The 21,577-nt window shown below is 42.8% G+C and overlaps 1 protein-coding gene across 3 annotated transcripts in view; it reads left to right on the forward strand.

The window, feature by feature from the left end:
* Nucleotides 1–13,081, forward strand: part of SPNS1 (sphingolipid transporter 1 (putative)) — a 70,226-nt gene extending 57,145 nt beyond the window's left edge. The window contains exons 13-14 of one of the 3 annotated variants that reach the window (XM_033945147.1): nt 11,405–11,454; nt 12,749–13,081. In XM_033945147.1, the coding sequence (XP_033801038.1) occupies nt 11,405–11,454; nt 12,749–12,757 (59 nt within the window). In that variant the 3' untranslated portion in view covers nt 12,758–13,081. Of the gene's footprint in view, nt 1–11,404; nt 11,455–11,817; nt 12,714–12,748 lie in introns of those variants that run through there. The other 2 variants (XM_033945145.1, XM_033945146.1) reach the window with 2 other exon arrangements.
* Nucleotides 13,082–21,577: the final 8,496 nt, after the last annotated feature.

The following is a 21,577-nucleotide window of genomic DNA, read 5'->3' on the forward strand; positions in this document are numbered from 1 at the left end:
TTTCTTCACAGTTGTTAGAAATCTTAAAATCTCTTTCAGTCACAATTCTTAGTAATCTGTCTTTGATATCTTATTACACCAGCTATAAGAAAAAACGGTGAGGTATCAAGTTTCTCTAGCTCTTCTTTCTAAGGTTTTATTTCAGGACCAAATTCTCCTTTCAGTGATTTTCAAAATCTTGTATACATTCAGCACCATAAGCAACCTGTTCTTACTGTTGCGTTGTTCTAGCACTGAGAAGATTGCAAATCAGTCACACCATCAAAAACTTGTCCAAAGATAATAACCAACAAAAGAGAAATTGATCTTTTTTTTTTTCCTTTTTCTTTTCAAGCCTTTCTCTCTCAGGATTTCATTCTGACTTCAAGCAGCAGGAATTTTCTCAACAGTAATTTCTTATCAGTTATCTGCTTTAATGCCTCATTGAGAAAAAATCAAAATCCAAAAGGAGAAACTCTTTTCTCCCTTTCTCTGTCTTTAGGTAGCTGAAATGCCCTTAAGCACTTTCAAATTCGTCTGCCACCTAGCCCTCTGTATTACTTTACTTCAGGAAAAAAAAAAAAAAAAAAATGGCACTCACTTTCTCAGGTTTCCTTCAGTCTCAGGTAGGAGAGGGCAACAACTGTCACAAGTTCAATTCTGAAGGAATCTTCCCCAATGAGGCAACTCCACCACCATTCACTGCAGCCAGCACTCAATCTTTTGCCTTTTTATTAAAAGTCACTGACTTTTCTCCCTCAGGGTCCCAGTTCAGCGTCGGTCAGAGAGGGCTGCTTCAAACCGCCGCAGGTTTTAGAAATCCGTTGACAGCGGTTTCACATTAAGATTCCTCCACAACTTTCTCCACTTTCAGTCTCCCTCTCTCAATATCCTACTCTTAGTTAGTACCAAGTTATTATCTTTCACCTTGTTAAGCAATTCGCTGACTTTTTCCTCGCCGTCTATCAAAGGAAAAATTACAAACAGACAGTGCCTTGTCGTTAAACAAAACCGTCGAAAGGGAGACAAACCTCCTGACTTTCTTTCACTAGATCTCCAACATCGGCAGCACTTTTCCGGTGATCTTAAGTTTATTTAACTTTTTTTTTTTCGTCTGCTCTCGATGTCGTTTTCTCTAGCATTGAGGAGAAAGGCGCTTCTCAATTTTCTCCCGGTTTTTTCTCTCTGGCTTTGTCGGAAGAGAGAAATATCAATCTTTCATAAGTTTAGTAACAGAAAGTAATTATTTCAATGAAAAATTAATAGGAAGAGGATATATTTTTAATAATTTTTGCCTAGTTAAGGAGGAGCGTCGCGATCACACGTCCATTCGTGTTCGCGTTAAGCCACGCCCCCCTATTTTCAGTCTTCTAACAATTATCTGTCTTGCTCCCTCCATCCAGCATATCCTCTCCCCTCTTTCCTCCAACACCTCATCTCTCTCTCTGCCCATCACCTTTTACTCCTTGCTTCTTCCAATGGAGTCGCGAGTCAGGCCTGACATATAAAGCTGGAAGCCGATTCCTCCCGGAAGCAGTCCTCCATGTTGTTTGCCGGCCGCTGGAAGGAGGGGGGAGGATGTCAGGTCAAAAGCGCGCCGGGACAAAGGCGCGCCCAGACAATTCAGCGCAGCGTGGAGGCGCGCGCCGGGTTCCCCAACAAAACCCCCCCGTCGGAGCCCCTAAAAACTGTAATTTTCTTCGGCGCGCGCCTCCGTCTTGCGCTCAGTTGTCGGCGCGCACCTTTGTGAGCAGCCCTGCCTTCGGTCCTGTCTCGGTCCCATTAAACCGGCTGGCAATAGCGAAGCGAGACATCACGGAGGCTTTCCCTCTTGCTAAATCGCTATAGGCATTGCCAGTCTCGATCCCGCCCCTCAAAATCAGGAAGTAACTTCAGAGATGGACAGGATCGAGACCGGCAGAGCCTTTAGCAATTTGGCAAAAGGGAAGAACCCATGGCATCTGGCTTTGTTATTGGCAGCCGGTTTAACAGGGACAGGACCGAAGGCAGGACTGGTGAAGAGCAGAGGCTGGAGTCGGGCAAAGGAGGAGACTTACGTTTGAGGGACGGCAGGACTCCGCGTTCACTCCCTCTGTGACGGTTCGTCTTCAGACAGTGACCTAGTAAGCGCGCATGCGCACTCGTGCGGCCACATCCTGACAGAAAAGGGATCAGGGAACACGTGTCGCGCTAGTGCGCATGCGCGGGCTAGCATTTTATTATTTAAGATATATATATATATATATACACACACACACACACAATATAATTGTATTAACAACACATAATGGTTAACCACAAATTTAAACTACATAAAGCACACTGTATGCTTCTCAATATGCATTCCTACCAGAACACAGATAACCCCATGCAAATATGGGACCAAAAACTAAAAGTACTAATATATACAAACAAATCCTAAGATGCAAGACTCTACATGCAGTACAACCCCAGAGAAAAAGAAACAAATGCATTTCTTCCTGAACAGACAGCAGATGTAAATCAATCACTAAATTCAAAAATAAAATCATTCCCCCTACCATTGTTGTCTTGTCCCTTCATGCTGTGCCCTGCCTTCTGGCCTGCTCCCGCCTGGCCGTTTTAAGCTGCCCCCAGCGTTATCTTCGGGCCAGCTCCCTCTTTCTCAGTGCTGCAATGCATAAAGCTGTGGGCAGCGGCTCCTCAAGCGTCCCGCGCCTCATCTGAAAGCCTTCCCTCCGACGTTGCAACATCAGAGAGAAGGCTTCCGGTTTAGGCGCAGGACGTGTGTAGGAGCCACAGCTTTGTGCACTGCAACACTGAGGAAGAGGGAGCAAGCCAGAAGACAACGCTGCATCTATCGCACCTTGGACCAGCAGCTGAAGAGCTTTGTCTGGGGCCCGATGCATGTGCCGACTCTGTGGACCAGCAGTAAATTTCTGTGAACTGACACTGGTCCACGGACCAGCAGTTGAAGAACACTGCACTAAACTACACTTGTGGCAAACCTACCCTCCTTCTCTTATGGATGGGTTGGTCTCCTAAATATGATAGTTATCTCTTCTTGGCTCTATGTTTTTCAAGTTCTTCCTTTGTATCTCCACCATTTGGATAAGCACCAAATTTGTTCGGTTGAGTCGACACTTTCTCTGGAAGGGCTGACGTGCCCATCTCTCTTACTCTATGGCAGTGAGACCTTGGTATAAGGGAGGCTTAGGGTTATTGAATCTTCGTTATTTAACTATAGGCTGTGGCATGAGACATAATGATTTTTTTCAGGGGTATCAATGATTTCACTAATGCTTCTTTAGAACTCGCTTGCTTTCAGACAGAATGCTTTGCCTATTTACATTCTGTTCCTTCTACTAATCCTTCTACTATGTTGCTTCGTGTACTCTGCCTGCCCTTGCGTAGAGTTTGGCAGTGGGTATGTAAGTTTCATGATATTAGCGATCGTGAGTTCCCCTTTTTACCTATACGGTTTAATAGCAGTTCTGTATCGCTTGGTAGACTGGTATAGTCCTTACGAATGGGTAATATGCCTCACTGCTACCAGCAGGTGGAGACTGAGATCAGACTTGTATATCAGTATAGCATACCCCTCTTGCTACTCCAGTTTTCCTCAGTCTCTAGTAGCAGGTTGCAAGGCTTTTCAGCTCCCCTCTTAACACTGTTGGAACTTTGTTTGTGAACTCCTGGTTCCCCTTTTTGTGCCGAATAGAGCTTGGGCGGGTTCTTTTTGGGGATCCATCCGACTTCGGTGGTGTTAAACCCGGCGGGTCTTGTGCTGGGTCCTCCCTCCACTTCTCCATATTTTTATAGTGGGCCTCAGCAGGCGGCCTGGCCCCCTGGTTGGTCAGCCCTCCAGCTTTGAGAGCTGTGGAGTCTGTTCTGACTAAGTAAAAAGAAATAACAAAAAAATCCTGGGGTGTGCCGGTCTAAAGGGCTCATTTCCCTTTATAACTGCCTTTTTTGTGGTTTTTCTCAGCTAACCAGCACTTTCTTTACAGCTAGGGCGGTTTTCAGCACAATGAGTTCTTTTAAAGGGAAAAAGTACTCCTTGTGCTCCAGGCGTGAGGTACTCGTGGCTGACCTGTGTAAGGGTTGTGCAAGCCGGAGCAGTGGGGAAGCATTATCAGCAGCAGATGCCAGCAGCCAGGGCACCCCGCCGCATGTGCCTCACGGTTTGGCTTATGATCGTGGGGAAGCCCGGGCTTCCCCCGACGCCCATGCAATGGATTCCCCAGCTGTAAACGGTCAGGGAGCACAGGATTCCCTTACCACCGATTCAGCTGGGGATTCCCTTTTCGCATCGGTCGGGTCCTCTGCCTCAGTGTCAAAAAAGTCCCAGGCTGCAGGAGCTCCGATTTTGGCGGTTTCAGGTCCAGTTTCAGCGGGAACCTCCTCATTCGTTTCCATTACCTCAAGTGACCTTCGCCCTGTTCTGGAAATATAGGGGCAAGGTATGCCAGGATCCCCTGCTGGGGCAGGGAGTCCCTTGGAGCCACCGGGGGTCTTTCCCCCTGAATTTATGTTAGCACTTTTGTAAAGCTTATATTCTGGCAGCAAGAGGTTCCCTGTTCACTCTGGGGGTCTCGGGAGGGGTTACCCTCAACTTCTTCCCCGGTGCAGCCCCACACAGCAGCGGTTTTGCCCCCTCTACTCCTCTCTCATCCAAACGTCCGAGGGGCTCTTGGGCTGAGGATTTTTTCCCAGAGGAGCACGAGGTGATTGATGAGGACCTGGACCCTTGGGGAGAATTCCAGGATCCTCTTGGGGGGTGCCAGATTCCGCCGGTGAGGGGTTCAAGCACCCCACCAGCCGGCGAAAATGGGTCTGTGGTGCGCATTTTTGAGTGGGAAGAGCTCCATGAGTTAATCCTTCAGGTCTCCTTGGTTTTGCACTTTGAAGACCCCATGTCGGAGCCCCCGCGTAGACCCCTTGTTTAAGGGGATTTGCTCTGCTTCCCGCTTTTTTCCTATGCATCAGGTTATTTGGGACATCATGCTTGCACAGTGGTAGGTGCTGGAAGCCCTTTTTCGCTTTGTGCGCTCCATGGCCCGCCAGTATTCCATTCTGGAAGGGGATAGGGATACTCTGAACTCGCCTGTAGTAGATGCGGTGGTCTTGGCCATCTCTAAGTGGCATACCATGCCTGTTGAGGGGTGTGGCCTTGAAGGACCCGAGGAGCGTAAGTTGGAGTCCCTCCTTAACCAGAGTTTTGATGTGACAGCTCTGTCAGTCCAGGCAGCTATGTGTGGCGGGCTGGTGGCTTGGGCATGTTTTCGTTGGGCCCAGCATGTATTTAATGATGATAAATCTGAGAATTGGGACTTGCTAAGGCAAGCAGTTGCCAAAATTGAATTGGGTGCTTTTTATCTTTTAGATGCCATGCATGACCTCTTGCAAGCTTCTGCCAAGTCTCTGGCCTTAGGATTGGTAGCATGCCGTACCTTGTGGCTTCACGCTTGGTCGGCGGATTCGGTGTCCAAAGCTAAGTTGACGAAGTTTCCTTTTAAAGGATCTTTCTTGTTTGGTGAGGACCTGAACAAGTTGGTTCAGACTCTCACTGATTTAAAGTGCCTCGTTTGCCTGAGGATAGGCCTAAGCCGCTGGCGCGAGGCGGCGCTGCTCATGGGCATTGGTGTGATTTCCGCCTTTTCCGCTCCAGTCCGGTCGGTTTGAAGGTGGTTTTCATTTTTTTATTATTTTTGGGCATTTTAAGTTTCAAGTTTATTAAGTCTTGATATACTGCTTTTAGAAACCAAAGCAGTTTACATCTTTACAATGTTTAAAAAAATAGTTAAAAATCAGGGGAATGACAAACAAAACTAAAAGTAACTATTGAGACAAAAATAAAACGAGGGGAAAAAAGGGTAAGGATACAATATTGAAATAAAAGGAAGAGGTACAAGGAAAAACATCAGGGAAGGGCTTTTGATGTTGCAGAGGTTCCCAGTACTCCTGGGTCAGCTCTGACTCAGAAGATTCTAGACTGTCTGTAGCTAACAAGGCAGCCCATAGGGGAAACTGCCTAGCCAGCCTGCACTAACAATTTGGAGACTCGGGGACTGTTCCCCTCGTAGCAGAACTCTCATGGTTATCCAGAGCTTGAGTGCAGGCTGTGTGGCCCTGTGCCAGTCCTGAGGGCTTTATCGGGTGCCCACTGCGTTTCCCTCCTTCCATTGTTGCACATGGATCTAAGGTCAATTTATTTGTTTGGCAGCCCAAAGATACAAGCTTTTGGAACTGCTTACATGCTTGTCTGAGGGCAGAAGGCTTCTCTGTACTTCACCTGGAGTCCCAGCTAAAGCAGTCCCAGCACCAGCAGTAACTGTGAGTACAGGCTATTGTAGCTTATAGGCGACATTGGAATTGGTTTTAAATTATATTTTTGAGGATTGCTGGGGTTTCCTTTAGGGTCCCCCACCTCTAAAGACCCCCTTCTCTGAATTTTTTGAATTGTAATTTGCTCTCCTAGACCATTTTTAGTGCCAAAACGGTGCTGCAATAGCCAACTTGGATAATTCAATCCAACTCAACCTGCCTCTAAAACACTTTGATTTGGTTTCATGTGCTAGGAAAACATTACAGCACTGTCCTTCAGTTTAGCAAAAGTACCTCGCACCTTCCCCAAAGTGATGATCATGGTAGCAGCACACCTATGCATAACGAGAATTTAGGTGCATCCATACTTGGGCGATTTGCTGATCAGAGCGCCATCCAAGACCAAGGGAGAGGGAGCACTGACACAAGTGGTCCAGCTCCAACAAGATCTAGACTGGATCATCAATTTCTGGAAAAGTAACCTGGAACCAACTCAATCCCTAGAGTACTTGGAAGTTTGGATCAACACAACAGCAGGTTGTGTTTCTACCAGAGCCATGCAAACTGAAGCTAAACCGCCAGATTTTGAACATTCTGACAATGCAGACGCCCACACCATGGCACTTTCTGTAAGTGAAGGCTCAATATCTACATGTCCTCATTAGGTGTGAAACTAACCCAACTAGGAATAAAACTATTCAGCTACGCAGATGACTTTACGATCATCATCCCATTCGCCAACTCCATCTCGGAAACCATTCCCAAGGCATCCGATGCCATAAATGAGATGGAACAATGGATGACAGATTTCAAGCTCAAGCTCAACCCAGAAAAAACAAAATTCTTCGTTGCCTCCCCTCACCCGCTTGACAATAAAACCCCACTATGCATCAATAAACTCAACTACCCTATTCAGCCCACCATAAAAATACTAGGTGTTATTCTAGACCAATGCCTAACAATGAAGGAACAAGTGGATTCCCTATTCAGAAAAGGTTTCCTTACTCTCTGGAAACTCAGAACCATTAAATCATACTTCGATACGTCAACATTCAGAATCCTAGTGCAATCCCTCATACTGAGTCAGCTTGACTACTGCAACATCGCCTATCTAGCAATCTCACAAAAGAATATGAGACGTCTTCAAATAATGCAAAATGCTGCGGTCAGACTTATCTTTGGGCTGAAGAAATTCAACCACGTGACACCCTACTATCGGCAGCTGCACTGGCTACCAACGGAAGCCCGAGTAAGGTTTAAATTTGCCTGCCTCTGCTTCAAAGTACTATATGGCCTGACCCCCAAGTACATAAGGGACCTTTTCGCATTTTCTAATAACAAACTCAAGAGAAACACACACCCAAAACTCATTTCCCCTCCAGTTAGAGGCTGCAAAATGAAAAAACACCACGAACATCTTCTCTCTCACCAAGCAGTCCTATGGGGCAAAGACCTAGACCAACTGCTTTCGCCCACTACATACGGGGAATTCAGGAAACGCCTAAAACATACCTGTTCCAGAAATACCTAAACAATTGACCCGCTCTCCCTCTCCTTCCCCCCTCCCTATTCCACCTGAACTTACAGCACTGTTATAAATATAATCTGTTATCTTCATCTTATCATAACTTTACGTTGCTATTTATCCCCAACAGGTCCTGTCGGACATTACCTACTAAAATGTACATATTACATTTTTGCTCAGCAAATTGTATTTCTATACTATTGCCTCCTGAGGTCTCTGATCTCTGTATTTCCTCTGAATATCTACTTATTGTATTTCGCTGAATGTCCAGCACTCTTGATTGTAAACCGCCTAGAAGTCGCAAGATGTGGCGGTATAGAAGAATAAAGTTATTATTATTATTATCTATACTTGCTGCAGGACACATTGTTGCCCCGCTGGTCTATGCAGAAGAATTCTCTCCAAATGCCTTTGTTCTGGACGGAGGAAGCTTGGTGCAGTTTGCGTTGATGGCTAAAGCTGGAGTCGCTGGCCAAAAACCTACCTCTCTACATATCCTTCTGGGTGATTCTGGTAAGAGATACCAGCCTGTATGGCTGGGGAGGCCATTGAAAAGGTTGCCTAGTTCAGGGACGTTGGTCGCCCTCCCAGAGGAAATGGTCTGTAAATAGACTGGAACTGAGGACCATCCATTGACACTGTGGATATTGCAGTACACCCTGGAAGGCAAAGTGGTCAGGGTCTTCTCAGACACTACAACAGAGGTGGCATATATCAATAGACAAGGAGGCACCAAGAGTGCTCCACTGAAACTAGAGGCCCAATTGCAGTTTCATTGGGTGGAGGTTCACCTTGAAGCACTGTCAGCAGCACATGTAGTGAGAGTGGACAGTTTGTAAGCAGACTATCTCAGCCAATAGACCCTGGACCCATGGGAGTGGTCACTGTCCAGAAGGCCTTTGCCAGCATTGTGCGTTAATGGGGGTACCCAACGTTCAATCTGATGGCATTGGCTAGCAACATGAAAGTCTCTCCTTTCTTCAGCCGCAGATGTGAGCCTGCAAGCACCAGAATAGACACTCTAGTAAAAACCATGGCAAGAAAAGGGTCTATTGTACATATTTTCCCAGTGGCCCATGATAGGTGTGGTCATTCACAGAATTAAGAGCCTCCTGGGATTAATAATACTGGTTGCCACAAATTGGCCACGTCATCTGTATCTTCTCACACAGGGTCCAGTTGCCCTAGAGGACCCGGAACTTTGGGCGTATGGCATGGCTCTTGAGCGCAAGGCCTTGAAGAAAAAGGACTACTCAGAGATGTTCGTAGCAACTCTCCTATGCTTTAAGAAGGCAGCGACAGTGGCAGCCTATGCCAAGACCTGGAAAATGTTCCAGCACTAGTGTGCGCAGGAGCAAGTGGAACCATTGAGAGCTCTAATGGCTGTAGTCCTAGCATTCCTGCAAGCAGGTCTCGAGGTATCAGGCAGTTGGCTCCTTCAAAGTGCAGGTAGCAGAGTTATCATGCTTTAGGGATCGAGTGGATAGAGTTTCTTTAACTTCTCATCCAGAGGTAGCCAGATTCTTGAAGGGGGTTATATGACTGCATCCCCCTGTGGAGCAACCTTTTCCAGTTTGGAACCTTAACATGGTTTTGCATGGTCTCACTAAGTCCCCATATGAGCCTCTATAGGAGGCTTCTCGGATGGATCTGACTGTGAAAATGGTTTTCCTAATGACTGTCACCTTGGTGCAAAGAGTCTTAGTGCTCTCATGCAGAGAGCTGTTCCTCAAGCTTGCAGAGGTCGGGGTTATACTCCGTGCAGTTACCTCGTTTTTGCTGAAGGTGGTGTCGGCTTTCCATGTTTAACAGGAATGAGGCTTCCTATGTTCCAGGCCATGGGTTCGAAAAACAAAAAAAAGATGTTGGCATTGCTGGATGTTACGGGAGATCTTCTTGGTTACCTAGAATTGACAAATGAATTTTGTTTTTTGGATCATCTTTTTGTTTTAATAAACACTGGCAAGCAGGGAAAGCAGCCTCTAAGGCAGGGGTGGCAATCATTGTCCTTGATGGTTTTGAGATTTCCACAATGAATATGTATGAAATCTATTTGCATACAGTGGAAACAGTCCATGTAAATAAATCTCTTGCATATTCATTGTGGAAATCTTGAAAAACCAACTAGGTTTTGGCTCTTGAAGACCTTGATTGTCCACCCCTGCTCTAAGATGACTTTCTCCAGATGGATTCACATGGTGATTGCCTCTGCATACATTGGCTGTGGTAAACAGCTGCCGATTATCTTTGAAAGCTCACTCCACTAGAAGTGTGGTGGCTTCATAGGCAGAGGTCCAGGCGATAATGCTCGAAGAGATTTGTAGGGCTGCTACATGGTCGATCTTCTTTCATATGTTTTTACAAAATTTTACAGTGGACATAGCATCATATATGGACACCGCTTTCGAGTCTGCAATGCTGACATCAGTCTCAGCTATCCTGCCCTAGACTCCAAGGACTACTATGTCAAGAAGGGAAGATTAGGTTCTTACCTTGCTAATCTTTCTGGTAGCAGGATAAAGGAGTTTTGATGGCTCGCACCTTTAGATTTCCATTTAGCTTCTTTTTGTCTCGGGTAGAAGTTTAGATTTCTGCCTGCCGAAAGTATTAGAAGAGCATTGTAACTTCTCAATGGTACAGTTATAGGAGTACCTCTGGGATCTCCATAAATGTTAGTGCTGATTGCACACAGGTAGGTGGTTTGTTAGTTTCACCTTGTTTTTTTTTTCTTTTGTCTCGCATGTTTTGTACCATATTTATACACTGTTTTATATTGAAGTTGATTTGATTTGGCTATGTTGAAGTTGATTTGGATTTGGCTATGTCGGGGAGAATCCCCATACCCCTCATATTTATTTCTCTTATAGTGCTTTGGTACAAACTGAGGAGGAGCTGGAGTGCAGCCCAGATCAGGAGCTGTAGCTGAAGAAAATTTAACTCCTTCTACACAAATTTACAGGTGGGGATACATACAGTAATCCATTTGTCAAGACTCCTATACCTTTCTGCCAGAAAGAAGATTGAGGTAAGAACCTAATCTTCCCTCATTGCAGAAAAACATCCTAATCATAAGTCTGCCCTAATCCCACCCCAACATGCATCCTTGAAATTTAGATGGCCTGTGGACAAACTCCATAGAAAATCTTACAGATGGGTTTCAAAAATAGAGATTTTTGGATGATTGGGTGAGAAAAAAAAAATTCATCTGCCTGTTTGTGCCCCCTTTTGGACATTTTTTCTGTTTTGAAAATGGGCCCTTTTAAGAGCTAAAGATGTTCTCTTTTAGAAGAAAGAAAGGAAAGGATACTTATAAGCATTCAATTGTCTAGCAGGTAATGCTTTTTGTAATATGGCAAATTCCAAAATAATGTGTTATGATATGTATGAAAGCAAAAAAATTGTTTTGCACTCTGGGGCAGAGAATTTGGATTTATCTGGATATATCACTTGCCACCTAGGAGAGAAGAAAGTTGCTGTGCATCAAGAAGTTAATTCTTTGGTGGAACTTTTTTCCTCTGATGCCCTTGTAAATGCATGGTTAGATTTCTTAATAATATGTATTCATTGCCCCAAAACAATTACGTTCTTTCCTAGAAATTAAGAAGGTGACTGGACAATCTGCTGAACAGAGAGCTGATGCTCTAGTGAGTTAAGTATGATAGGGAGGCTGTTATCATTAAGCCATTTCTTGGATGAAATTGTTCTTAATGAATATCTCCAATGTATTCAGTTCTCACCCCCAACCCACCCCAGGCCCCAATGCTATTTCTATTTGGGATCTAATAAGAGAACTTTTAAGGAAAAAATTTTTTCATTCAGTTTTCTTGTTAATGTAATTTATCTGTTTTTCTATACTTCTGTAAGCAATTTATCTGGCTTTCTATATTTCGGTAAGCAAGTGGATACTTGTGAATTTGTTGCAAAAATTACAAAATAAAAATTTAAATAAAAAGGGAATAGTTGTGCACTGAGAGTGATGAACTATCTGAAACAGACTTCCATTGCAGGTAATGGGAATTAATTCAAGCATGCTTGGGTCAAAAGGATCTTAATTGTTGAGGACAGAAAGAGAGAACGGAACTGATTTGAGTAAGACCTGTGACAACCACATTTGGGTGCTCTGGGCAGACTAGGTTCTCATTTTCTGCTAACATCTGTAATATTGTCACGTGAAGTGTGTGTTTTGTGGCTGAGTTTCAGGAAGTATTTTACACGCAATGCTTAGTGAAGCAGATACTAATGCTCTATTCTCTGGCAGTACTGTGATCTTTTAGTGGTTATATTTGTTATTTCATGCTCTCTTTTTAATATATGTACACCTTCTTGGATATTTTTTATTAATTTTGGCTGTGAATGGAAATAATATTTAGGTTCATCTCAGTTGCAGTGACTTCCTGTCACTTGTTTGTTTAATCTCCTTCTATTTTCTTATCTCATTGCTATTCCATCTTTGAATCTTTTTTATCCCTTATCTCTTTCCCATTCCGCTTCCTTCCCCTCCACCTACTTCCTTAATTTTTTTCCCTTTTCTGACTTTCTAACCTTATCTCGTGTTCTCAATTTCATTTAGGCATTTATATTTTTTTGTCATATCATCTAACCCAATAAATGATATATGCTGATTTTATTTTTCTTTTCTTTTGCTCAGCACCCTCCCCTGCATTACCCATTCTTTTTACCTGCCTTTTACACTGGGGGCTAGATATCCCTAAAAATTTGCACACAGCCCTAGATAATACCTGCTTTCTACCCTCTCCTATAACAAGTTCATCATAAAAGAGCAACATTCCGTCTGCAAAGGCAGTTCTGGCAGAATCTGTGATTCAGTCTCAGTGCATTGTGGGACACTGCCTCGTCTCATCTCTCACAACTACCTCTCTTTTTTGTAATACTTCAGGTACCAAACCCAGCTCTAACCTCTTTCCCTTGTTCCTCCAGGTCTTATAGAGGAAGATAGGATTGTGGTGCCTGGGAGAGGAAGATCCACAAAAATTCCTGTGTCCAGTGTCCTGATCTGAGATGCTGCAGGTGGAGGGCCTTGGTGACGGGGTGGGGTATTTGCAGACCTATTGCAGGAAGACAGGATGCACTGTTATTTACACTGAAGATCACAGCATAAACTTCTGACTCCAAAACAGAAAAAGAGTATGAAAGGCAATGTTGCTGCAGTGCGAGGTCTGATGCTGCAGGAAGGTGCTCATGTTGTAGAGCTGACACCGATTCTGTTTTTAATGGTTTGCACTTTATTAATAAAATACTAACTTCAGAATCTTTATATCTCCTGGACCAACTAAATATATCATTGCCTATAACAATCTGTAGTGCACAGCACTGAAGAGTGAGCGTGAACACGAACATTTGCATGTCTTGTTTGAGAGACATGCACTGATATGTGTACAACATATAGTAACCAAGTATATAGGCAGAGAAAACTGTAGCTACATATTTTGTGCCTGTTTCATAAAAGCAAATCTTCAAAAAATCATTCCACATCCAGGTTCTAAAACCATCTTACATAATATTTTATAAGGAATATCATAAATAAGGTCTTAAAATTTTGACTATTCCTCTGTCCTCCATTCATAACATGAGTCATAGGTCCCTTTATTTTGTTTTTTATGTCAGTGCTCTGATACTTTTCAACGCACCAGCATGTGTCAGTGTTACATATCCAAAAATATTTTTTTAAAAGATAACTTCTAATGTTTCTTAAGAAAAGGAACGGTACTTAGTCTCCCAAAGTTGAGTCACCAAATACTATAAACTACTATGTAGGATAGTTTATTTTTAGATCCTGGATGTGCATCGAGTTTTTTGAAGATTTACATTGATATTTCCTTTTGGGATATTTTGTTGGAATCTGTGTTCTACAAAAGACATACGAGGGGGGGGGGGCTGAAAAGTTCTCATCCTAGCCAACTTCCTAAATTAAGTTTCCATTTTGTCACTGTAGCTGAAAATAGTGTTATTTTATTTTGCAAAGTGCCAATTTGCAGAATTGTTACACTATGTTTTGACATTGTTTCAGATCCTTGATTGAACCATGTCAATGAAAAGTGTAGAATTTTCAAGTATGAAACTCCAAGCCGTCATGAAGTTCCTATTCATACAGAAGAAATCTGCAAAGGAAATCCATAAATGTACGATGCAAACATTGAGTGACAAATGTCTGTCATACTCCACCGTGAAGAAGTGGTGTGCAAACTTTCATGTTTATAAATCTTTATTCATTTTCTTATGTTACAACAAGTGAATTACATATATGTCATAAAGGAAAAAAACAACTTAAATATACACACTTGATAAGCTTATATATTAATAAATATATTCCTTTTAGTTAATTAATATAAATTCATATTAATATATCAGAAATCTAACTTTATATAATACTTATTGAATATAATAATTTCCCATTCCCTCCCCCCCTTTCCATTCAATAATATTTAGATACAATTTTATTTTAAAATTTCCTTTCCATTGTTTATAGTATACATTCAAATATTGATTTACTGTGTATTGATCAGAAACTTTCAGAGTTGAGATTTCGAGAACCAAAGTTGCAGCAAGGTCTGGAAGGCCTCAAATGATGTCAATTCCTGAAATTGTTGATCATGTCCATGACCTGATTTGGGTAGATGGCAAATATTGGCTAAAACAATGGCCGAGACACTATAGATATCCAGGGAACGTGTTGGTTGTATAATCCATGAGCATCTGGGTATACGGAAGTTGTCAGCCAAGCAGGTGTCTAAATGTTTGAATACTTACAAGAAACAACATCAAGTGGACACTTCCAAGTTCTGATGAAGGAATATGGCTACACTACTATGGTCCTGTGTGGCAGCACTCAGGTTCTCCAAGGCTAAGGAAATTCAAGACCCAAAAGTCAGCAGGAAAGATCATGGCCACAGTGTTGAGGTATCAGGAAGGTGTTGGAATGACTATCTTTCTTTTAAGGGGCCAAAGAGTTAATGATGGATACTACTGTAACTTACTGTGCTGATTAAAGGAGGCATTGAAAGAAAAAAAGGGAGAAGCTGTGGAAAGTTCTTTTTGCAAGACAATGCACCTGTTCGCAAAGCTGGCAAAATGATGGATGTTTTGACGCAGTTGGGGTTTCAGTGCATAGAGACCATCCACCCTACTCACCAGATCTTGCTCTATCTGACTATTTTCTCTTTCCAAACTTTAAAAAGAATTTGAAAGAGTGAAAATATTTGAGAGATTCAGAGTAGAGAATGACACGGTGACAAAACTCATCACCGTTCCCGTCCCCGCGGATAACCGCGGGAAATAATCCCATGTCATTTTCTAGTGTATTTCAACCTCAGTCCTTCTACACCAGCATTCTTCAAAGCAAAGCTTGCGGGTCAGTGGTTGTGGCCATTCATACTCTGATTCTTCCCTCTCTCCTTAAAGAATGACATGAAGATGGTTTCCCGCGGTTATCCGCGGGGACGGGGACGGTGATGAATTTTGTCACCGTGTCATTCTCTAATTCAGAGGAGATTGCAGCAGCGGAGCACTATTTCAGTTACCAGACATCGGAGTATTTTTTGGAAGGGTTACAGAAACTTCAGACATAATATAAGTGTGTGGAACTTAGGGCTGAATATGTAGAATAACTTGTAAGTTTCATGACTCCACATCATTCTCTTTTTGATTAGGCTGAGAACTTTTCAGCACCCCCTTGTATACACCCATTTGGCTTAATTAAATAACCTTCCTTCATTCAAGGAAGGGGTTAAGCTTATGCATGTATGTGCAAATAGAAATCCGATCGCATGTTTGATGCAAAGGTGCTGATCCTTAGCCTAATGATTAGTGCAGTGATCTGAGAGCCAGGGGAATTGGGTTTGGTTGCTGCTGTACTGTAGCTCTTTGTGACTTTGGGCAAGTCACTTAATCCTCAAATGCCCCAAGTACAAAATACATAACTGTATTTATTATATAAATCGCTTTGCTTGTAGCCACAGAAAGATGATGTCTCAAATCCCATCCCCGTTCCCTGTTCTCAGGAACCCCTTTGCCCATATTGCATTAAACGTTCTGCATTTTCTGAGTGTTTACTTGTTTGTTCTGGTGCAATTGTATAAGTGCCTACGTCAATATATAAAACATTATTCACCACATGATAAAAGGTAATTCTGTAAAGAAGGTGGCAAGAATGCAAATAGGCACATCACCAGCTATCTGCTATTCTATGAAATATTGCCCAAATGTAATGGCCTAGTTTGAAGGTGGGTGGAGTCCAGGCAAGACACACAGTTATGTGTATAAATTATAATATTTTATAATTTGTGAATTTTCTAGCAATCTAGGTGCGAGTGTTTACACCTGCATCTATTTGTCCTGTTTTGCTAGTTTCTATAAAGGAAAGCAGGCCAGCTTTCCTGTCTAGTTTAGGCTCCAAATTAGCCTTTCCAGAGCAAAAGCAGGCCATGCCACTTTTTGAAGCTTTGGACTGATTCTATGGCTAAGACTTAAGAAATAAAATTGGGCCATATCCATACCTAAAGTGATATAAAAAGCCTCCCTCCCCCCATTCTATTTCTCCTTATTTCTATAAAGTGTTACAAATTGCACACCCAAATTGAGTGTGCAATTTAATTAACTAACAAGCTAGTTAGCGCCAATAATTGGCATCTTAACAAGCAATTATCAGTGCTAATTAGAATCAATTGTAGGTTATGCGCATAAATTTAGGAGCCTGTCAAAAGGGGTTGTGGAAATGGGTGGATCGAAGGTGTTTTATGTTGTATGTAATGATAAAATTAAGGGCTTTTGCACCATGTTTTTGTTGGTGCAAATATTGCTGTGACTAAATTTAGTTGTGGTTTCCAGTTGTACACTCCTATCTTTAAGCACAGTTTATAGAATAGTGCTTTTTTTTTAGGCACAATATATAGAATTTCAGTCCTTAAGACATATATGTCTTACTAAATGTGTTCTAATATTTAAACAAAATACTACATTAGTGGATGGGATTTGCTATACTGACTTTCTAAGGTTACAATCAAAATGGTTTACAGTTATATACAGATCCTTATTAGAGAACACATAACACAGTTTTAAAATTATTACTTCAGTTATTTAAGGAACAAAGTTATTTAACACCTAAATCACTTATGTGAAAAACTAATCACCCCAAACTTAACTGATTGCACCAGCTTTAGCCACGATGATTATAGGCGCCCACTTCCTATAATTTGGTCTCAGCCTTTCACACCACTGTTGAGAAATCTTATCCTACTCTTTGTTGCAGAACTGCTTTAATTCAAACACATTTCTAGTTTTTTGTGTATGAACTGCTCATTTCAGGTCCTACCACAGCATCTCTGCTCAGTTCAAAACAGGACTTTGCCTAAGCCAAACCAAAACTTTATTTTTGGTTTTCCTCAGCCATTCAGATATAGTAGACTTGCTTTTGTGTTTTTGATCAATATCTTGCTACATAACCCAATTACACTTCAGCTCTCAACCAGATGATCAGACATGCTCCTTGGATCTGAGTCAACAAATCATCCCCATATCATCACACCACGTTTGACCAATGGTATTATGTTTTTACTGTGGAATGCTGTTATTACGCTGGATATAAAGAACATAAGAGTTGCCATACTGGGACAGATCAAAGTCCATCAAGCACCATTTCCTGTTTCCCACAATTGCCAACCCAGGTGACAAGTGCCTGGCAAGATACCAAGGAGTAAAACAGTTTTTATGCTGCATATCTTAGGAATAAGCGGTAGATTTCCCAAAGTCTGTCTTTTTTTTTTATATAACTGTTTATTGGCAGTGGTGAATAAAATGCATACTTGAAACCAGTACATTAGTGTAAAGCCACACTGTAGTTATACAAACAATTCAAAAAATTAGCAACTATGGTAACTGTGGTAACAGTAAAGAAGAAGCAAGTAGCCATAAGGCAGACAAAAGATAATATGATATACAGTAATAGCTTATGGACTTCTTTCCAGGAAATTATCCAAACCTTTTTTTTTTAAACACTGCTAAGTGATTTCACCATATTTTCTGACAATGAATTGAGTTTAATAGGATCTGTGTTCTCCAAAGAGTTCCACTTTTGGCAAGTCTGTCCACAGAACATTGTGCCAAAAGGCTTGGGGATCATCCAGGTGTGCTTTTACAAATATAAGACAAGCATTTATATTATTTTGTTATGCTCCCATTATAATATCAATTTTGTTCATTATTATGAGGTCATAAACACAACTTAGCTGAGACTATAGTAAAGAGGCTTGTAATTCTTTGGAAGTTTTGTGATTTCCTAGATGAGTTGTCACTGCACCCTTTGAGTAATTTTGGCCACTTCTGGGAAGATGCACCACTACTCCAAGACTTCTCTGTTTGGAGATAATGGTTTTCACTGTGGTTTGGTAGTGTCCCACAGCTTTAGAAATTGCTTTGTAACCCGTTTCTGAATGATACATTCCAGCAATCTTTTTTTCTCATCTCTTCTGGCACTTCCTTTGACTGTGGCGTGGCATTCTTGTAGAAACCTTAGGGGTGACTACATTACTTTCATGGTAAGATTAATATATAATGAGGTTTAGAATGATCAGGGCTAGCTACAGTCAAGCCAGGCTGAGGTCAATCAGCTGAATCTAAATGCTTTAATATGCTTTTTCACCTTGCCATATGTACAAATTAAAGCAAAATCGCATTCTTTTTAATGAGCTATATACTAAAGAGCTACATGGAAATGGGAGTGACGGGAATCTTGTGGCATCTGTGGTGTTCCCCCTGGGGTTATGGGAATCTCCCCAAGTTTGTGGGGATCCTGCAGCGCTCTCATGAGTGTGTTAACTTGCTCTAACGTTGATGTAGCACCTCTTTCCAGCTGCACTTCTTCACAAAGTCATGGGCAGTAGTTCCTATATGCTGCCCTTGGCTGACCTGAAAGCCTTCCCTCTGATGTTAGGAATAAGGAGGCCTACTTGGATGGCTCTGGTACACACCTGCAAAGGGGGGAGGGGGAGCATGAACTTGGGACAAAAGATGGATGGAAGGAAGGAGGGAGAAGATACCACACCTGAGATACAGGAATGATGGGGGCACAAATTTGCAACAAAGGCTAGAAGGAAAGAAGTGGAGGCATGAACTTGGGACATAGGATGTAGGAAAAGATGCTGAGGTGGAGAAGGGTATAGAAATGGCGAATTGGGCAAGGGTGTGTTGAGTGAGGGAAAGATGGTGCACATGGGGAAAGGAAGAAAATAGAATTGAGCATAGGGAGGGAAAGAATTGGATGGTGGTGGGAGAAGAGTAAGGTAGAGATACATGGGGAAGAGATGAGAGGGTGAAATGTTACATGTGATGGAGAGGGAACAATGGGACAGATGAAAAGGGATACAAGAGGAAGACATGGTGATGGAGGGAGAGATGTGGCATGGTGCTGGAGAGGGGGGTGATAGAAGGAACAATATTGGCCATGTGGCTTGTGGGCAGGGGTGAAAGATGCTGAACATGGTATGGGGGGATGAGAGTGAGAAATGTTGGATGTAGAGGGGGTGGGAGAGATGCATCCTGGACCCCTCTTTCCACTCCCTTTGCATCGAGAGGGAATGAGAGAGAGAGAGAGAGAGAGATGGTGAACAGAGAGAGAGAGGGAAAGGTTGCATATGGGGGTGAAGGCGAGAGGAAGAAATGCTGTGTAGGTAGGTTTGGGGAGGAGAAAAAGAGGATTGATCCAGGACAGGAGTCGGTGAGTATGCTGTACAATGAGAAGGAAGGAACAGTATGAAGAGAGGAATAATAGACTATGGTAGGAGAAACCAATGCATAGCAACTGTTTGAAGAAGAATTTGCAGAAGACAGGAAAGCAGAAAAAAGAGAAACGAACCAACTTGATGGAAAAATCTCTAGACAAAGGTATAAAAAAAGAAGAAAGAAATGTATTGACTGAAATAGCTTTGGAAAATGTTTATAGCAGAAAAGGAAATGCATATCTAGGTTTTTTTTCCCTCCATTGTTTAAGTACTTGCTTGTAGCTGGCTGGGATCCCCAAGTATTGCCAGCTGAGGACCTCCTCCAAAAGTGTCCAGAACTCTCTATCAAGCATAGCAGTCTCTGGCAGCATCCTTGAGCCACTGAAGTGCCAGCACCTGTCGCTTAGGGATACTGTTGCTGCCTGCCAAGCTTGGTAAAATGGATTTTTGGTCACCTTCAGAGAAAGTCTTCAGCTGATATAGCTTGAGTGTCTTTGTCAGCTGGAGTATTTATATTTACACTAGTCTTTGAGCCCGTTACATTAACGGGTGCTAGAATATATGTTTGTCTGTGTTTCTTTCTGTCTCTCTCTCTGCCACTGTCTTTCTTTCTTTCTGTCTCTCTCCCTGCCCCTGTCTCTTTCTTCTTTTCTTTCTGTCTCCCTCCCTCCCACTATCTGTCTTTCTATCTGGCTCTCTCCCTGCCCCCTATGCAGCAGCATTTCTCTTCCCCCCCCTAACTTCCCTGTGCAGTAGCTACATCAGCATTCCCTCCCCCTCCATTTCCCTGTGCAGCAGCATTTCCCTCCCACCCCACTTCCCTGTGGTCTCTCTGTCTGTGTTTGTTTTGGTGTTTGTCTCTTTGCCTGCTGTATGTGTGTTTGTTTTTTTTTTTTCTGTGTGTATCTCTCTCTCCTTTGTGCCACGGCGGCTCCCCTCACCATCGCCGCCTTCCTCGGAATCCTTGCAGCGGCACAAGGTGGAGAGCAGGGAGGCTTGTCTGGCGCGCATGCGCACTCCTACCGGCCACATCCCGACAGATCAGATCTCAGGGAACACGCGGTCAGAGTGCACATGCGCGCTTAGCATTTTATTATTATAGATTAGAGGCTCTGGCAGAGATCCATTTACAAAGTATGTATTCTTCCCAATTAATATTTCCAAATCAAAAAGTGTCTGCTTATTTGTAAATGGGTCTCTACCAGAGCCTCTAATTCAGTAGCATAATTAAATGAAATAACCACTTGTAAAGTTTATGGGAATGGGTGAGGACAGAAGAGATTACTTGTGGAGATAGATAGGGCATAAGTTTCATTCCAGCAGAGATGGGTTTGATTTCTATCCCCGCTCAACTCTGCTATATAGCTATCTAAGTTGCGGAGTAATACCGCTTACTGTAACAAAAATGGGCTTGGCTTGCTTTGTTTCTCAGGGACTCAGATAGTTGACACCAGTAGTGTAGCTCTGTGGAGACTCAGCCCCCTTCACTTTGGGCTCAGGTGCCCTCTAGAACTGCAGCATCCCTTTTACCTTTGCTGGTGGGGATGCCGAAGCCCCGCCAGCCAAATAAATACAGTGCCACCACTCCCCTCCTCACACGCCTTTCTTAAGGCAGAGGTTGGCAGCTGAAAGCACATCGCTGACTTCTACCCTATAGAAACATTAGGAAGAGGGGAGTGGAGACGCTATGTATTTGGCTGGTAGGGTCTTGGGGGAGGAGGGAACAATGCATTAACCCTCCCCTTCCATATCTGGGTGCCCCCAAATTTGGAAAGCTGGTTGTTGACCCTGTATAGAATTGCCTTCCTAGAGTACACAGATACAGGTGTCTGCAATATACATAATGCAGAAGTATACTGTCATGTGCAGCACTTAGTGCACAAAAAATAAGTGGCATGGAGGCAGAGGCATGGTATAATGCATACACCCATAAGAGAATACAAGTAAGCACACGCGCAACATCTGGCTATATATGCAGAAACACAGTTTCATATCTAGCATATGCATGCTTGGTTATACACAGGTGACAATGAGA

This window comes from Geotrypetes seraphini, chromosome 5 (assembly GCF_902459505.1).
Source record: "Geotrypetes seraphini chromosome 5, aGeoSer1.1, whole genome shotgun sequence".
NCBI lineage: Eukaryota > Metazoa > Chordata > Amphibia > Gymnophiona > Dermophiidae > Geotrypetes > Geotrypetes seraphini.